Raw genomic sequence first — 17500 nt, forward strand, 5'->3', positions numbered from 1 at the left:
TTTCAGACAGAACATTAGGCCTAAAAGAAGAAAACGGGAGGAACAGGGAAAGGAAAGTACTTAGGGATGTCCTTGAAAGAGAAAAAAAATCTAAAAGTAGGAATGCTACTGACGTAAATGTAAGAAAATTTGGAGAAAGTTATCAGAGCACCTCTATAAGTCACCAGGCTGAAGGTGGTGGTCCCAAATGGATATATTTTTAGTCCCAGCGCCACCTGCGGACTCCAAGGGATGTCATAATTTCTCTTCATTATTTGAAAACTTTCTTATTTAAGTAGTAGGGTCGCGAAGGCTGTGTAGTGCTATGTAAACAAATAGTAGGGTCGCTGCCTTCTGAGAGTAGAGTGAGGAACTGGTGAGTGGAAGCACCAGCGAGGGAAAACACGGCACCAGGTAAGGAAAGACAGGCGCTCACTCAATCACCTTCCTTCAACCTTCACTTCACATCTTCCTAGAAGTCTCGCTCGTGCCGTGTATAGGTACATACGTGGACGGACACACACACACACACACACACACACACACACACACACACACACACACACACACACACACACACACACACACACACAAACTACACCGCGTAGTGTAGTGGTTAGCACGCTCGACTCACAATCGAGAGGGCCGGGTTCGAGTCCCGGCGTGGCGAGGCAAATGGGCAAGCCTCTTAATGTGTAGCCCCTGTTCACCTAGCAGTAAATAGGTACAGGATGTAACTCGAGGGGTTGTGGCCTCGCTTTCCCGGTGTGTGGAGTGTGTTGTGGTCTCAGTCCTACCCGAAGATCAGTCTATGAGCTCTGAGCTCGCTCCTTAATGGGGAAGACTGTCTGGGTGACCAGCAGACGACCGTGGTGAATTACACACACACACACACACACACACACACACACACACACACACACCACGTAGTGTAGTGGTTAGCACGTTCGACTCACACTCGAGAGGGTCCGGGTTCAAGTCCCGGAAGCGGCGAGGCAAATGGGCAAGCCTCTTAATGTGTGGCCCCTGTTTACCTGGCAGTAAATAGGTACGGGATGTAACTCGAGGGATTGTGGCCTCACTTTCCCGGTGTGTGGAGTGTGTTGTGGTCTCAGTCCTACCCGATGATCGGTCTATGAGCTCTGAGCTCGCTCCTTAATGGGAAGACTTGATTGGTGACCAGTAGACGACCGAGGTGAATTACACCGTACATGTTTAAGCAGCTTCTTCAGACAATGACTTATAGTAGGCGGTGAGATAACAATGACTATAAGGACATTCGCTAGAGTTAATAGTGTGGCTATCGCGTGAGGAGCTGGGAAGGGGATGCATCATGGATGTACTCGTAAACAAAGCTTTGAGCCGGGTAATCGCGCATACCACATAAAGCTTAAGAGTCTAGATAGTAAAGTACATACTATTGCTTATATTTCTCATAACCCTTTATGCTATTCAGAAAATGAAGTAAATAATAACAGCCGTAGGCACGTGGAATGGGAACAACTGAGGCTCACGGTTTATTCACTTCGCACTTCATTCTCTGAAACAAAAACTATTTTCAAAGACAATAGAGACGATTAGATTGCTTTTGCATTGATGATATTGATTTTTAATTTAGAATATAACAAGAATCACAAAAAAAACACACTTATAAAGAACAACAACTTGCACAACAGCCTGAACATAAGAACACAGGAAAATAAGAAAAGCTGCAGAAGCCATCAGGCCTACAAGCAGCAGTCCCTGTGTGAAACATACCTACACTTGTCATCCTCGTCTAGAAATGTTTGGTCTTATTGTGAAGCTCCGTGATGATTTACCAGTAATAACCAGACTCTACTTTATTTGACTATATTTGAGATTCCATTCCTTCCTGTTTCCTTTCTAAATCTTCATAGCTTCGTCAAACTCAAAAGCCTGGTTGAAGGTGGGAGATACTCGTAAGGCACCGAAACGTGTACAGAAACTGCCACCATTCAACCGCAGGCCCGTCAGTATATGCAGTTCGCTTTTCAATGAACACTTTGTCCCTTTGCTGGCAGTATAATGCTTCTTTCTTCTTACTCCATGGCAGTAATTTAAATCCAGGAACTAGGTAATTCTCCATTAAGGTATTACGTTGCACTGCTTCAGGTAAACAGTCTACTGCACGTAATTTCAACCACCCACAAAAAAACAACAACTCATAAATAATATGTAAAACAACAGTAAGCACGGAAAACTGACGACGCGCTAATGACACGTGATGGTGTATGTGGTGTGTTTTTATGTACAGTGTGTGTGTGTGTGTGTGTGTGTGTGTGTGTGTGTGTGTGTGTGTGTGTGTGTGTGTGTGTGTGTGTGTGTGTGTGTGTGTGTGTGTGTGTGTGTGTGTGTGTGTGTGTGTGTGTGTGTGTGTGTGTGTGTGTGTGTGTGTGTGTGAGTGTGAGTTTCTCCAACGGTCTGTAATTTTCACTGTACGAGTAGGAAGTGTATTTTCCTTTTCTTTCCTTTCCTTTTTTCTTACACAGGCTTCATTAGACTCTTTGTTGTATAAGCAATGAGTCTGACGTTCACTTAGTACTCCTGCACGCCTGTCTGTGTCACCATATATCACAACGCAGTCACACGCTCTTGTATTTATTTATAGTGGCGTCCTGCATTAATTTTAACTCTCGACATTTCGGGAGCATAAGGAAGTAATTGGTCGCTAATTGTCGCTCGTGTGGCGTGATTCCCTGCTTCTGTCATATTATTCTTTATTTCTTTCCTGATGCACTTTATTGAACTCCTTTGTCAACGCCTCATTAACGAATAAGGTGGTCGCTGTTAGTTGCCCTGGAAGTAAGAAGTCGTTCTCTTTCATGTCCTTCTTCTTATTAGTATTATTATCATCATTATTATATTTGATAAGGAAAACATCAGTAGCGTCTTTCTGCTGTCTATCTATCTACATAACTCCTCTGCATCACTGGTACAGAGGGATTACAGTAGACAAGAGGTCAACAAGCACACATTAATACTCACCACCACATTCACAATCATTCACACACGTTTTTTAATTCCATGGCATCTAGGGAAGAGAGGAATATCAATAAATTAAAATCAAGAATAACTAATACAGCGAAAAAGAGCAACAAGTGTGAGTCTGATCGAGTGCGTCAATTTTCCAGCCATCACAAACTTAATCCGTGACAATCCAATGAGCCGCACGTCCCAATCCTGTACAAGCAACTCAAGGATAGAAATGTTTGTGTATTCTTGGTAGGGACAAAAGTGAAGGAAAAAGCAACTGCACTGCTCACTCACACTAAAGCACCTTCACTGTCTTGCTACTACCACATCATAAAAAAAAAATCCATATGCTGCAAAACTATTTATCGTTACATTTCGCAAAAATTTCTATCTATCCGGTTATTCATATCGACGTTTATTTGTCTGTTTCTTCAGTTTGTCTCACCACGTGGCAACAAAGAGGAAGGAAAAACGAGGAGGAAGAGTGAAAAAGAGAAAGCCCCACTCCACTTTCCACTCGCGTCCGTCACTGGCATTCATTTATGGATATTTCTCTCTCTCTCTCTCTCTCTCTCTCTCTCTCTCTCTCTCTCTCTCTCTCTCTCTCTCTCTCTCTCTCTTTTTCTCTCACTCCCCCTTCTTTCTCCGCCTGTACTTCTCACTTTGCTTCTTTCCTCCTGCCCATCGGGACTATCTATCCTGCTTCCCTGACTTGCGGACCCCTTCGCTGCCCTTCCTTCTCAACTTCCTCGCTCAATACTTCCCCTTCATCACGTTCTCTACTATTCCTCCCCTCTTGCCTCACGTCTCACTTTACATTCATGTCTCTTTCATCTTCTTGCGAATTTTTTTCCCTATTCATTTACACGCTTCGAACCTTTATTACTGGGCTTTTCTTCCCTCTTGTTTACCCTCACCCTTCCTAATCCCATCAGTCTTCGTAAATCCTCTTCACTTTGATTCTTCTTTGATCCTTCGTGACGAGTGTCAGATCCCTTACCTCCCTCCCTCCCTCCAGTACAGCGTCTTACCTTTCCCAGCGCCCATGAAAGAGAGGTCAAACACGTGCCGCAACTTAGGCTACAGAGAAGAGGAGATAGTGTCAGGAATTTAATATATCACTTTCAAGAAGCAACAAAAACACAGTCAACTTTCTTAACCTACGAAGTGTGCTAAGAGAGGATCTAATAGTAGTAGTAGTAGTAGTAGTAGTAGTAGTAGTAGTAGTAGTAGTAGTAGTAGTAGTAGTAGTAGTAGTAGTAGTAGTAGTAGTGTAGTAGTAGTAGTAGTAGTAGTAGTAGTAGTAGTAGTAGTAGTAGTAGTAGTAGTAGTAGTTGCAGGTGCATTGGTACTAACTACGCTAGCAGGTTTTCCTGTTATTTTTTTTCTTTTTTTTCTGCTTCTTTTCTTTTCTTTACAAGAGTCGAATGGTAACAATTTATTTCTTACTTGTTTCTTGTGTGTGTGTGTGTGTGTGTGTGTGTGTGTGTGTGTGTGTGTGTGTGTGTGTGTGTGTGTGTGTGTGTGTGTGTGTGTTTTAAGGTTATGTGTAGCATGTTAAGGAAAGGTGTTACAATCTCTCTCTCTCTCTCTCTCTCTCTCTCTCTCTCTCTCTCTCTCTCTCTCTCTCTCAAGTCACAGTTCACAGGAGTTGTCTGACTTTTATCGCCGTCGCACTGCTAATAATAACGTTACGGGTTCAGGCAGAGCTTACTACGAGTCTAATGCAGCGTTACCAGACCGACTCACAGAAGGTTTGAGCAGACAACCTAAGGGACAGACCTCCTCCTCTTGACCTCCTCCACGGTGCTCACTCTTCTTCCTCCCATGAGCGCGGTATTAACAATTGAATCACCTAGTTAGACGTCCCAATTTGTTAGATTAGGAGAGTTTACGGCGAAACTTGATCTTGTTCGTTCAGCTTCCTTGTTGTTATTTCTATCGTTGTTGTTATTATTGCTTCTCTTATTATTAATATTGTTGTTGTTGTTCTTGTTATCAATATTATTATTATCATTATTATTATTACCATTATTATCATTATCATTATTATTATTATTATTATTATTATTATTATTATTACCGTTGTTGTTGTTTTTCTTGTTGCTGTTGTTAATCATTACCATTACCATCATAGCATTAATGTTATTATTACTGTTATTATCATCATTATAACTGTTATCATTACCTATCATTTTTTATTATTATTATTATCATACTCGCCATTATTACATGTGTACAAGTAAAGATGTTACAATAGAAGACGTCTTGGGAGAAATCCTATACAGTTTTCACAGTCCTGCTTCACATCATAAATTACGCACGTATTGTGGGAATTCATTTTGCATCCCTTGCGTTTTCTTATTCCAGTTCAGTTTAATACTTTACGAAACTATCAGAACTGAGCGAAAGATTATGAATGAGATGTGATAAATTACATAAGTACGACTATAAAGTCGTGTTCTCATTACCTTCAGTATGTTCCGTTTCGTTCAAAGTTGTACGAAAAAAAAATTATATATATATATATATATATATATATATATATATATATATATATATATATATATATATATATATATATATATATATATATATATATATATATATATATATATATATATATATATATATATATATATATACAAAAAATGTGAAGAAATATATTCCGTGATATATGTGTTTAAAGATTTAGAATAATATTCCACAAAATTTCTTATCTTCCGTTATTTTCAGAAAAGCAACACTGCATATTCTTAATCATATTTTCAAATTTTACAAATATTCATTGCTTCACGTTTGTCATCATCAAATACCAAAAAAATATTTTCATGTTTGCTTCCAAATCATGCATCATATTTTCATGACATTCCTCACGATTTGCACTGACGCCAAATTTGTTGTCAGCAACAAACTTTGGTTGTTTCAGAAATACATTAGCTTTCTAGATAGCTTAGATATAAGAAAAAAAACTGGAGGAGGAGGAGGAGGAGGAAAAGGGAAAAGAGGAAAATATTACTAAATCATTATATAAGTAGAAAAAGTAAATGAATATAGATTGGTTATTGTAATAATAATAATAATAATAATAATAATAATAATAATAATAATAACAAAATAATAACAGACTGCAATTTTGTCCTTTCAGGCGCGGGCCGAGGATGTCCGCTCACCTACTCCTCCACCTGGCCGCCGCACTCATCCTTAGCACAGGTGGGTCTCTCTCTCTCTCTCTCTCTCTCTCTCTCTCTCTCTCTCTCTCTCTCTCTCTATATATATATATATATATATATATATATATATATATATATATATATATATATATATATATATATTTTTTTTTTTTTTTGTGACGCCGTCTGATGAGTAGTGAAGCTGTGTGTGTGTGTGTGTGTGTGTGTGTGTGTGTGTGTGTGTGTGTGTGTGTGTGTGTGTGTGTGTGTGTGTGTGTGTGTGTGTGTGTGTGTGTACTTAATACAAGATTTAGGCTCAAAACTCTATATATGATGGTTGAATTCATTATACAATTCTTTAATCATAACACCCATTTGCAAAACATCACGAGTCTTTTCTTTCACCCGAGCTCCATGGCATTTCAAGAGCTTCGTACTCACCTTTGAAGGAAGGTAAAGTACGTGTTGACTTAGGTCTTGCAGAAGTGTCAATGTTTAATGAATGCCAAATTACACAGTTTGCTCGTATAATATCATAAGTAATGCTATAAAAGTGGCTGGTTGCCATGATTTGCTCTTTGATTATTTTCTTCTCTACAATACTCCGTACTGTACTTTTTTTTTCTTCCCAGATCACTAGTTCTTTGTTTCCTGTCCCATAATTCTCCTCCTCCTCGCTCGTTGCACCTAAAGGGCCAACTAAGAGGAATGAGCCACGTCGCCACCGTTCATGCAATAGGTCCTTCCTTGGCGACGGTAACTAACTCGTCAGGGTGAAAAGAAACATAATCGCCCACTTATGGTTGCTAACGAGAAATTCTCAGTATCTCGTGCATTTTTGTCGCTTAGAAAACCTACGCGGCATGAACATTCTCACAAAACGCTCTCATTTATACTCTGAGTGGACCTTTGCATGCACATGAGCGTGAGCGAAACTAAAAAAAGTGAATGCTTCATTTAAGGATTATTTTGTTATAGTTGCAAGGCTCTCCAAACCTCCACCACTTTTCTTTAGACTTTCGCTTTGACTCTTCATCCTTATTCGCTTTTTCTTTGACATTTATTTACATTGGAGTCGAATTCCATGTTCATACTACATACAGGACTACCTTTCAATATTTCGTTTGTTACCCTCGCCAAACAAACAAACACAAGGGTGGCCACGCCGCACCCTCACGCTCTGCGCTTTAGTAAAACATACAACGCTATTCCACGTCCTATGTACCTAGCAAACCAGTCCAAGAGGCAATCAGGCCACATATTCCCAACATTTTCCAGGCCAGGGGTCGTGGCTGCCCCTGCCGAGGACGAGAAGCAGCAAGGAATAAGTTTCATTTCATGGGCAACCGACTCAAGGAGGGAACCACGTGAGGCGCCTTTGATGCTCAGGGTTGGTGTGATTACCGACCTGGAGGAGCACGACGGCGACGACGGAGGAGGAGGAGGAGGAGGAGGAGGAGGAGGAGGAGGAGGAGGAGGAGGAGGAGGAGGAGGAGGAGGAGGAGGAGGAGGAGGAGGAGGGAGGAGAGAGGAGGAGGAGGGAGGAGGAGGAGGAGGAGGAGGAGGAGGAGGAGAGGAGGAGGAGGAGGAGGAGGAGGAGGTGGTGGTACACATGGCAGTGGGGATGGTAAAAACGTAAAAAAAAAAAAAAAAAAAAGGAGAAGCGACAGAGAAAAGGAAGCGAGGCTAGCAGCGAGCGGCGGTGTAACAAGAGGTAGCGATGCTCCAGTCACACGCCGGGCACTTGGGCACCCAGGCAGTGCCAGGACCCAATGGCAGAGCCAGCGTCTCCTTGGTCTCACTATAGAGTGGTCCGTGTCTTATATCACCGTAGGGCGCCGGGAACACGAACTCCGGCAGAGAGGAGGGAACGAGGAATGACTTGGAATAAGTTACTTTGCAGAGGCACCGCAGAGCTTTCTTGAGCACATCAGAGAAAACATTATGCACGCAGGATTTTCTTGCTGGAGTAAAGTTTGCCACATCACTGTAATGGCGGTGCTTTACGGTGATGGCTGATACGACGCTCCAATTCCTCCGCCACGGGGCATAAAAAATATGTACATATATATATATATATATATATATATATATATATATATATATATATATATATATATATATATATATATATATATACACACACACACACACACACACACACACACACACACACACACACACACCGCGTAGTGTAGTGGTTAGCACGCTCGACTCACACTCGAGAGGGCCGGTTCGAGTCCCGGTAAGCGGCGAGGCAAATGTGTAGCCCCTGTTCACCTAGCAGTAAATAGGCACGGGATGTAACTCGAGGGGTTGTGGCCTCGCTTTCCCGGTGTGTGTTGTGTGTGATGTGGTCTCAGTCCTACCCGAGGATCGGTGTATGAGCTCTGAGCTCGCTCCGTAATGGGGAAGACTGGCTGGGTGACCAGCAGGTGACCGAGGAGGTGAATTACACACACACACACACACACACACACACACACACACACACACACAGAGAGAGAGAGAGAGAGAGAGAGAGAGAGAGAGAGAGAGAGAGAGAGAGAGAGAGAGAGAGAGAGAGAGAGAGAGAGAACACTGAGTATAAGGTGTTCTCTACCTACGTACACCGTGACAGCCGTGACACCAACCACACCAGCATGAGCCTCGTGGTGCCACAACGTTATCGTCCGGTCTTGACACATGTGACACATACCGCTACCCACATTCCGCCCAGACACTGCCGCTGACACTGCCAAGGAGACATAACATGAAAGTTTAGACAACCAGCAGCCAATTCTAAGCCGGACTTAAGACACGAACGAAAGTTAAAGAAACCATGGCCAGAGCTATACGCATGGGGTGGCAGCCTGTATATACCTAATACTCAGCATAGACTAGAATGGAACAAATCCAAACATGCATGTCATAAACAGAGTGTTTATCAACATGATCTGGAGTTATTTAAGCACACATTACAGAAGGAATGGCCTGCGTCGATGAATATTCATGTCGTAGTGATGGTTACCGGCGAGAAATTACCATTCCTACATCACTTGATTTTTCTCTCAATCACTTCACTCTTACCATAACTCTGTAGTATACTCACTCATACAACCCTCTTTCTCATCATCCTTACTTTCAACTATCTGTGCCTCCACGTTTTTTTTTTTTCCTCTGTTTCTCTATTTCCTGATGTAGTTTCTGGAAGTATGCTGTTCTTTTCGTATGATTTTCCTACATAGCCGTTTTTAAAGTTATTAATTCAAAACTCACGATTTGGTCTTCCTTCTTCAAATTAGAACTTTCTACTTCCAGCACTACAACTATTCTAAATATTAAGCAACTTTGAACAATTGTACGGGAAAAGAAAATACTTCTGAATTATTATTATTTTTAATGAAACTGTATCTTGTTCTAACTGAAAGGCCTTAATGTATTCTGGTGGTTTTCTCCGTTACATGGGCAGCTGCTAATGGTGAGCAAAGAGCGTTCTCCTTGCCATGCTAAGTTGCTCCACCTAATAAAAGTAAGATCTGTAAATGGATCTGTCTATTTACGTCTATTTTGAATCACAGGGAATAAATAGTTAATACCTATTTCTCATGACCAACACACCCTACCTCCCATCTTGACACAATACACGACAGACAGAGAAGGAGAGAGAGAGAGAGAGAGAGAGAGAGAGAGAGAGAGAGAGAGAGAGAGAGAGAGAGAGAGAGAGAGAGAGAGAGAGAGAGAGAGAGAGAGAGAGAGAGAGAGAGAGAACAGTAGAGTAATCAGATCTGACATTAACGCGTGACCGGGTAAGGAAAAAATACTACCGAGGAGGAAAGTGATAAAAAGCTGAATTGCAACGCTGATCGTCAACTATCAAGCCAATTACTACCACCACGATTTCACGGATTAATACGCAATTAAAAATTTACCCCAATTGAGTTTATCCGATTACCTGTATACATATTTAGAGGCAAATTATGTTCACGGACGAAAAAATATATATATTCATTCTGAAGTTATTTGTGATGACATTTCACGAATTTTCAATAGACGAATCATCTTTTATATTTCGCGTGAGAGATGTGTTGTTTTCAGCTACTGGAAACATCTCCCATACCATATTACATATATATATATATATATATATATATATATATATATATATATATATATATATATATATATATATAGAGAGAGAGAGAGAGAGAGAGAGAGAGAGAGAGAGAGAGAGAGAGAGAGAGAGAGAGAGAGAGAGAGAGAGAGAGAGAGAGAGAGAGAGAGAGACACACACACACACACACACACACACACACACACACACACACACACACACACACACACACACACACACACAGTATAGTAGGCTGTAGATAGCAGCCGTCGCACAAGCTTTTAGTGTCTCCGTGCCCTTGCTATTTATTCTTGATGGTCTTTCCGTGTTTCACTGAAAACTGAAGCGCCTTCCAGTCACTATAGCAGATACACTGTCTCATAAACACCCCTTTCTGTGGCGCTACGGATGTGCTCCCCACCATCCGTCACGTGTGTGTGTGTGTGTGTGTGTGTGTGTGTGTGTGTGTGTGTGTGTGTGTGTGTGTGTGTGTGTGTGTGTGTGTGTGTGTGTGTGTGTGTGTGTGTGTGTGTGTGTGTGTGTGTGTGTGTGTGTGTGTGTGTGTGTGTGTGTGTGTGTGTGTGTATGTGTACGTACGTGTGTGTGTCATTCACCTCGGTCGCCTGCTGGTCACCCAGCCAGTCTTCCCCATTACGAAGCGAGCTCAGAGCTCATAGACTTATCTTCGGGTAGGACTGAGACCACAACACACTCCACACACAACGCGCTGGCCTGGCATCGCTAAGCTCGGCAGATCGAGTCTCGCTCGGGCTCGTGAGTTTTAAGCTGTTTACTGGGACGTTACTCCTGTGCTTGGAGCGCCACAGTTGGGAGTTAGGTTCGCCTGGCTGATGCTCTGGAGAGCACCAGTTGTGTTGGATATCGGAACTAAAACCAACGAACTTAAACAAAAAGGATCTCTCTCTCTCTCTCTCTCTCTCTCTCTCTCTCTCTCTCTCTCTCTCTCTCTCTCTCTCTCTCTCTTTCTTCTGGCCAGTGTTCTTGCAGAGCAATTACTAAATTTATCATATCCCCAACCAAGAGCAGCCGTGAGTCCCTTTCCCTTTAGCTCCAGATTGTCGCCAGCCGCTCCAAGATACCCGATCCCTGCCACCAGCTACCCACACACCCCATCCCTGCCGTCTCCAATGCCCTGCTGTCTCCCATATCTTCCCATTCCTTCAGTTACAATATTTGACATTATCAACAGTCTTTCTCATCCTGTCCTTGACTCTTCCTCCTAACTTCCATTCTTTCAATCATAATAATTCATTTCTCTATTAACAGATTCTAATATGACTGCTTCACTATTACTCTCTCTACCGGGTTCCAAGCCAGCCGGAAATCCAAATCTCTTTCCACCCTTACGTGGAGCACAACCCCACCGTCAGTTTTGTTACCAGGGAAAACAAATTGGCTTCACATGTAAACGGTAAAAATTAAGTTTTGTGAGTCGTATGCGTCCAACTTTTTTATCAGGCCTGAGTTCCTGTTTTTATATTTTGTGGTAGATTTTATTTTTGGATCTGCTTCCGCTTATCCTGCTTGAACTTTTTCTTTGATAGCTTTTTCAATTCTTTCCATAAACTCCTCATCAGCACGGTTTTTCTTCGTGAGTTAACTCAGTTTCTTTTACATAACAAAAAAAAAAAAGCATCCACATTAATCTTACCAAAACGCGCTCTTACGATCAACGACAGGTCATGACTAAAAGACAATAAAATAAAATAAAAGACTTAACTCGATTTCTTATTTTCAACTTTTTTTCATTTTTTGCAAAGACGATCACGATCCACAAGGGAAAATATCAAGAATACTGGCGACGAAAAAGTTTTTAAAACATTTCAGCCAATATTCAACAGCGGACAGATGTCACTGAGGGAAAATTTACATGGATGCAGGATTGTGTTTTTATGATGGCACCAGTTCTCAGGTTTGCCACAACTGTAAAGTGCAAAACACAATTAGCGGTTGATAGGCATCAAATATATAGTAGATACGAATGGCTGTCATCAGTACAATATCAAATACAGTCTTACACGCTCACCACAGCAGTATCTGATCACAGCGACGCCTAGCCGAACTGCATGACTGCTACACTGACGCTGACACAGAGACCATGTATGATGGAAAATATTAAAGAAAATTAAAAGTGAAATGAGATGCGAGGGAAACTCTTTGAATGAAAGATTCCAAGGAAAGAAAACACCAATCATATTAACGATGCTGCGCTAAGAGAACGGTTCCAGTAGACTCACTGACGCATTATTTATCAGATGAGATTGGAGAGACAATAGATCTTCGCCAGTTTATCAAATATCTCCAAATATTTTATGATATTAATCTGGTTTCTTATCCTCCCTCCAGGTGGACGAGTCAACAGAGAGGTCTGTGGTGCTCAAGAACGTCTCGGAAGAAACATCTGGTATCTTCAAGTGCGAGGTGATGGGCGAGGGTCCCTCCTTCCGCACGGCCGTGGAGACCAAGGCGATGAACGTCGTAGGTGAGTGGAGGAGAGGTATGATGAAGCCGATTCCATGAGACTGCAAGAAAGTGCGGAGTGGAGGGGGCAGGGACATTCTTATGTCACAATAACAAAAACTGCTCAAGGAGAGCCGCTCAAGCGCCCTCACAAACGCACACGCACACACGCACACGCGCGCGCGAGCACACACAGACAAAAAAAATAATAATAATTTTCTCTATATCCTATTTTCATGCACTTCACCCATTTCCTTTATTTATTTTGTTCTTTACAGTAACACCAAAACTGGTAGAGATCCACACACGACCGTTCCTCGACCCTCCAGTGTTCCACATTGGGGAGAGAATCAACCTCAACTGTACAGCGACTGGCGCCAAGCCGCGGGCACACCTTGTCTGGGAGATCAACGGCCAGCCAGTGAGTACACCTGCTGTCATTCTATATTGACTTCATTGTGTTGGTCGCTGCCGGGTGGCGTTTAGATACTCACACTACATCATTTCCTTGTTCAGGTGAAAGAACAAGTATCTCGATATCCAGACTTCGAGGACCAGCGGGGCCGCGTTACTTCGACCGTCAGAATCAGCTGGGAACCCCCGGCGTACTTCGTTAAAGGCATAGCCCACGTAGCATGCCATGCGCTGGTGGGCGGCCACACAACAACCGCTTTCAAGGATATCTATCTTGACCCAGCCTCTAGCGCCGCCTTCAACCACCAGTACGCTTCCGCAGGTAAATGCTCACTGCAGTAGTACAGTAACCTCGTCCTCACAACCTACAGACGATTGTTTACTTCCAAACCTTATGCTCTCTGTATCTAGACAATCTTATAATGGCAAAGCTGCAAGGACTACCGTATGCCTTTTACAAGTTCCATTTCTTTGAAAATATCTTCTTAACAATTTTTTTCATGGTTGTTTAAATGACAGATTCAGTACCTGCATCGCCCAGTGTAGGGTGTCCAAGAAATGTTAGTCCGGTGATAGACAGGTCAGTCATCCAAAAATCATGCTAATTGTAAATGAAGGAGCAGAACCCGTCACACGCTTAGCCTCAGCGCTACTGTGAGTACTGTAGTCTGGCGCCGGCTTTACTGTGGCGGCAGCCTCTTCTCTTCCAGCAACTGGAGACTCTCCACACACACACTGCTCTCCGTAAGAACGTTTACAGTACGTACCAAGAAAGGACTCTTTGGTTTATGACGTCTATAGCTCAGTTTCGTTTAATGTTCCTTGTATGAACAAGTGGAAGGAGCTGTGTTCTTTCCTAGCCTTGGAACAACAGTGACGGCCACCAGATAAGTATTTTTAGATCGCATACAAAGACAGGAAAAACCGACATTGCGGAAAAAGGTCACGAGGAAATATCATTAAAACTCATTAAACGAGCACTGCAAGATATGAAGCTTAAAATGCTATAAAGGTTGAAGTGAACAGACTTAAAACGAGAATGTTTGAAGGCAGACTGCCAGTAGTGAAAGTTAGATTTTCAAAGTTGATCAGCCACTTTTATAGATGGAAAAAAAAAACAAGGATACATTACAGAAAGAACTAAGTGTATAGGATGGAAAGTAGTAACGTCTATGCCTAATGCATCCTTAGAGCTCTGACTCACGGATGTCATCAAATTAAATTACAAAGCTGACAAAGGACAAAGGGAGAAGTCACAATGGAGGGAGACGAAACAAATGGAGCGATGACACAACACCATCTCCACAAAACTTGACATAGAATGGCAATGCATCTTTGTTCACCACTGGACCTGTAGCGGCTCTTGCCGCTTTCATAAATGTAATAGTTCTAATGATAATAATGACAATAATAATAAATACATCAACAATAACAACAACAACAATAATAATAATAATAATAATAATAATAATAATAATAACAATAATGATAACAATAACAATAATAACCACACACACACACACACACACACACACACACACACACACACACACACACACACACACACACAGTGTAGTGGTTAGCACACTCGACTCACAATCAAGAGGGCCGGGTTCGAATCCCGGTAAGCGGCGAGGCAAATGGACAAGTCTCTTAATGTGTGGCCCCTGTTCACCTAGCAGTAAATAGGTACGGGATGTAACTCGAGGGGTTGTGGACTCGCTTTCCCGGTGTGTGGAGTGTGTTGTGGTCTCAGTCCTACCCGAAGATAGGTCTAAGAGCTCTGAGCTCGCTCCGTAATGGGGAAGACTGGCTGGGTGACCAGTAGGCGACCGAGGTGAATCACACATAATACAACCAAACATTTGCAGCAAATGGCGAAACACACATTTCTAACACATGAAAAACATTACTCATTTTTTTCTATTCCTAGCTTTCATGACTCCTCACGTTATACCTTCTCCCGCAGGATGCCAATTGCCGACCACCTGGGCGATCCTGAGCCTGGCGTCCTTCCTCCTCGCCCGCCCCTTCCCTTTAGGACGCCACCGACCCTAGTCTCGGGCGGCGGGAGGAAAACTCGTGGAATGCCTAGAGAACCACGAGGAAAAATAACACAAGAGTGCTCCTTTGCAGTCCTCAGTGAGTCTCCAGCTTGCCATGACTATTCATCACCGCGCGGCTGCTGCATAGCGCACTGGATCAAGCTGATGCGGAGGGAGGGAAGGAAAGAGAGGCCAGGATGGAAGCGAGGCCATGTTCATTAGGAACCGCGAGGTCTCGCCTGGCTGCACGACTGTTACGTGATACACTTTCATCAACAGAAACATTAATTTGTTAGATAGTGATTCATTTTCATTGTAATGATTTACTTTCCCTTATGTGAAGCCGGCCGCCCAGTGGAGGAGCGCAGCATGTAGTTCAGGGAATACCAATGACGGTCTGGTAGCAAAGCCACGTGATCTTCCGATGAGCTACTTAGCCTCGCTCCGAATCTTTGCCTCCCAGCCAGCTGAACACTGCTTGGATTGGCCATAGACATGCCCCAGCCTCTCTCTCTGTGTGTGTGTGTGTGTGTGTGTGTGTGTGTGTGTGTGTGTGTGTGTGTGTGTGTGAGCGCACATATTCACGCATGAAAACCTGAAAAAGTGTGTGTACTCGTAGTACAGTACTATGAGAGTTGTGTTGCGTCATGAGTGAGGTGGAACAGGGTGCGCATCCTTCTGTTCTGCGCTGCCAACATAATACTCAGCTTGACATATCGAAATGAAGAGGAACTCAGAATTGCATAGCATGGAAAGGATGGTGCGTCGCTTATAGGGGACCGCCAGTGGTGTGTATCATCATGAAGTGGAAGCAAACTGACACCGGGACAAACGAAGGCTTCTACGGTGAGCGATGCCGCGCCGTTCCCTTCGCTGTGCCTCAGATGCTTAATCGTCGTGACGATGTGCATCAGTCACCGAGTCTAAACATGTGTTGGGAAGCAAAAAATTAACCCTTTCACTGTACTCAACAGCAAGCTCATAAGAATCTCCACACTTGGCAAGTTGTAAATAATGGGGAAATATTTCTAATGCGTGATTAGCTTGAGGCGCGTGGTAGTACAGGGCCCTCCTGGCGCGTCTGTAATGGAAAAAAAAAAAAGAAAAAAACAGGAACTGATGGACCAAATAACGCGTCCGAAGACTTTTGAATTCAAATAGGGGATTATCTCTCTCTCTCTCTCTCTCTCTCTCTCTCTCTCTCTCTCTCTCTCTCTCTCTCTCTCTCTATTTCTCTATCTATTTATACTCTTCTGTGCTATTTTTGACTGATATGTCTGGTCGTTAGCAATAATGTCTATATGTTAAAGCTGGACTGCGTTATTGTGTCAAAGCGTGAACGTTTCAGTTGACATCACTACACGTTGGGCGGACACACGTCGTTCCAGTGTCGTTGTATATTAAACCAGAGGACAGACTCAAATGACACACCACACCATTGACAAAATTAATATGAAATAAATGTCTGTAATTTTTTCCTTAGTTCATCATCAACATCAATGTATATTTTTTTCATTGGTCTCATGGAAACATAGTCCACCTTGCCCGCACTTCCTCCTGAAAACAACCACAGGAGAAGGCCACGACAGTGAATCTAAATCAGGATGAATAAGAATGCTAAAAAAAAACATCATAGACGAATTAAAATCAGTTCAATAGCTTTTAATGACCTTGACGTCCTCTTTTTACATTTTATCAGGCTTCGCTTCTGAGTGGCGTGTCCCAGACCCATGGCGCGCCCACACCGTGGCAGCGACGTCACATTTTCTTTGCCTAGCCTGACTGACCTGGCTATCGCGACAGCCCTTCACTCCTCCTTGACACATCTTGCTCAAAGCCTAGTACTACCCGAGTCTCACAGTGGCGCAGACACTTTAAAAGACACCTTATGAGAAAGTTGGTGCTAAAGACACCTCGAGTGGAAAGCTTAACATTAAGGAATTGAAAAAAAAATAAGGTTATCATACGTGTCAGAAAATTAAAGAAATATATACGATTGCTTAAACAGCTCTTTCAACACCTTACCCTCCAAAACTCAAGTACTCGTGTGTTACTGCAGTACATGAGAGCAGGGAACGCAAGTCTCCCGTTAGTAAGCAGCGGCGCCGCGCGGTGCCAGGCAGAGCCTCCCCAGGCCCACAGCGCCCTGCCTGCGGCCTCATAGACCCGGACTCACGGATACACATTCTGCAACACACGCCTCCCAAGATACGCAGTTTTACCCTGAGTACCGTCGCTGTGTCCTCCCGCTTCCTGGGGAGCGGCTCCCCCCCGGCCTCCCCGTAGCGCACTTATAATCATTACTGCACATACCTGTACAT

The 17500-nt window shown here is 43.0% G+C and overlaps 2 protein-coding genes across 2 annotated transcripts in view; both read left to right on the forward strand.

Moving 5' to 3' along the window:
- LOC123515876 overlaps window positions 1-7474 on the forward strand; it is a 173163-nt gene extending 165689 nt beyond the window's left edge. Inside the window, exons 4-5 of the mRNA XM_045274760.1 lie at window positions 6122-6186; window positions 7425-7474. Of these exons, the coding sequence (XP_045130695.1) occupies window positions 6122-6186; window positions 7425-7474 (115 nt within the window). The remainder of the gene's footprint in view (window positions 1-6121; window positions 6187-7424) is intronic.
- Window positions 7475-12585: 5111 nt separating this feature from the next.
- The window catches only part of LOC123515905, a 5840-nt gene continuing 925 nt past the window's right edge, over window positions 12586-17500 (forward strand). Inside the window, exons 1-4 of the mRNA XM_045274797.1 lie at window positions 12586-12742; window positions 12999-13141; window positions 13237-13456; window positions 15104-17500. The exon at window positions 15104-17500 is cut by the window's right edge and continues 925 nt beyond it. Of these exons, the coding sequence (XP_045130732.1) occupies window positions 12685-12742; window positions 12999-13141; window positions 13237-13456; window positions 15104-15192 (510 nt within the window). The 5' untranslated portion in view covers window positions 12586-12684 and the 3' untranslated portion in view covers window positions 15193-17500. The remainder of the gene's footprint in view (window positions 12743-12998; window positions 13142-13236; window positions 13457-15103) is intronic.

This window comes from Portunus trituberculatus, chromosome 40 (assembly GCF_017591435.1).
Source record: "Portunus trituberculatus isolate SZX2019 chromosome 40, ASM1759143v1, whole genome shotgun sequence".
In the NCBI taxonomy this organism is placed as follows: Eukaryota; Metazoa; Arthropoda; class Malacostraca; order Decapoda; family Portunidae; genus Portunus; species Portunus trituberculatus.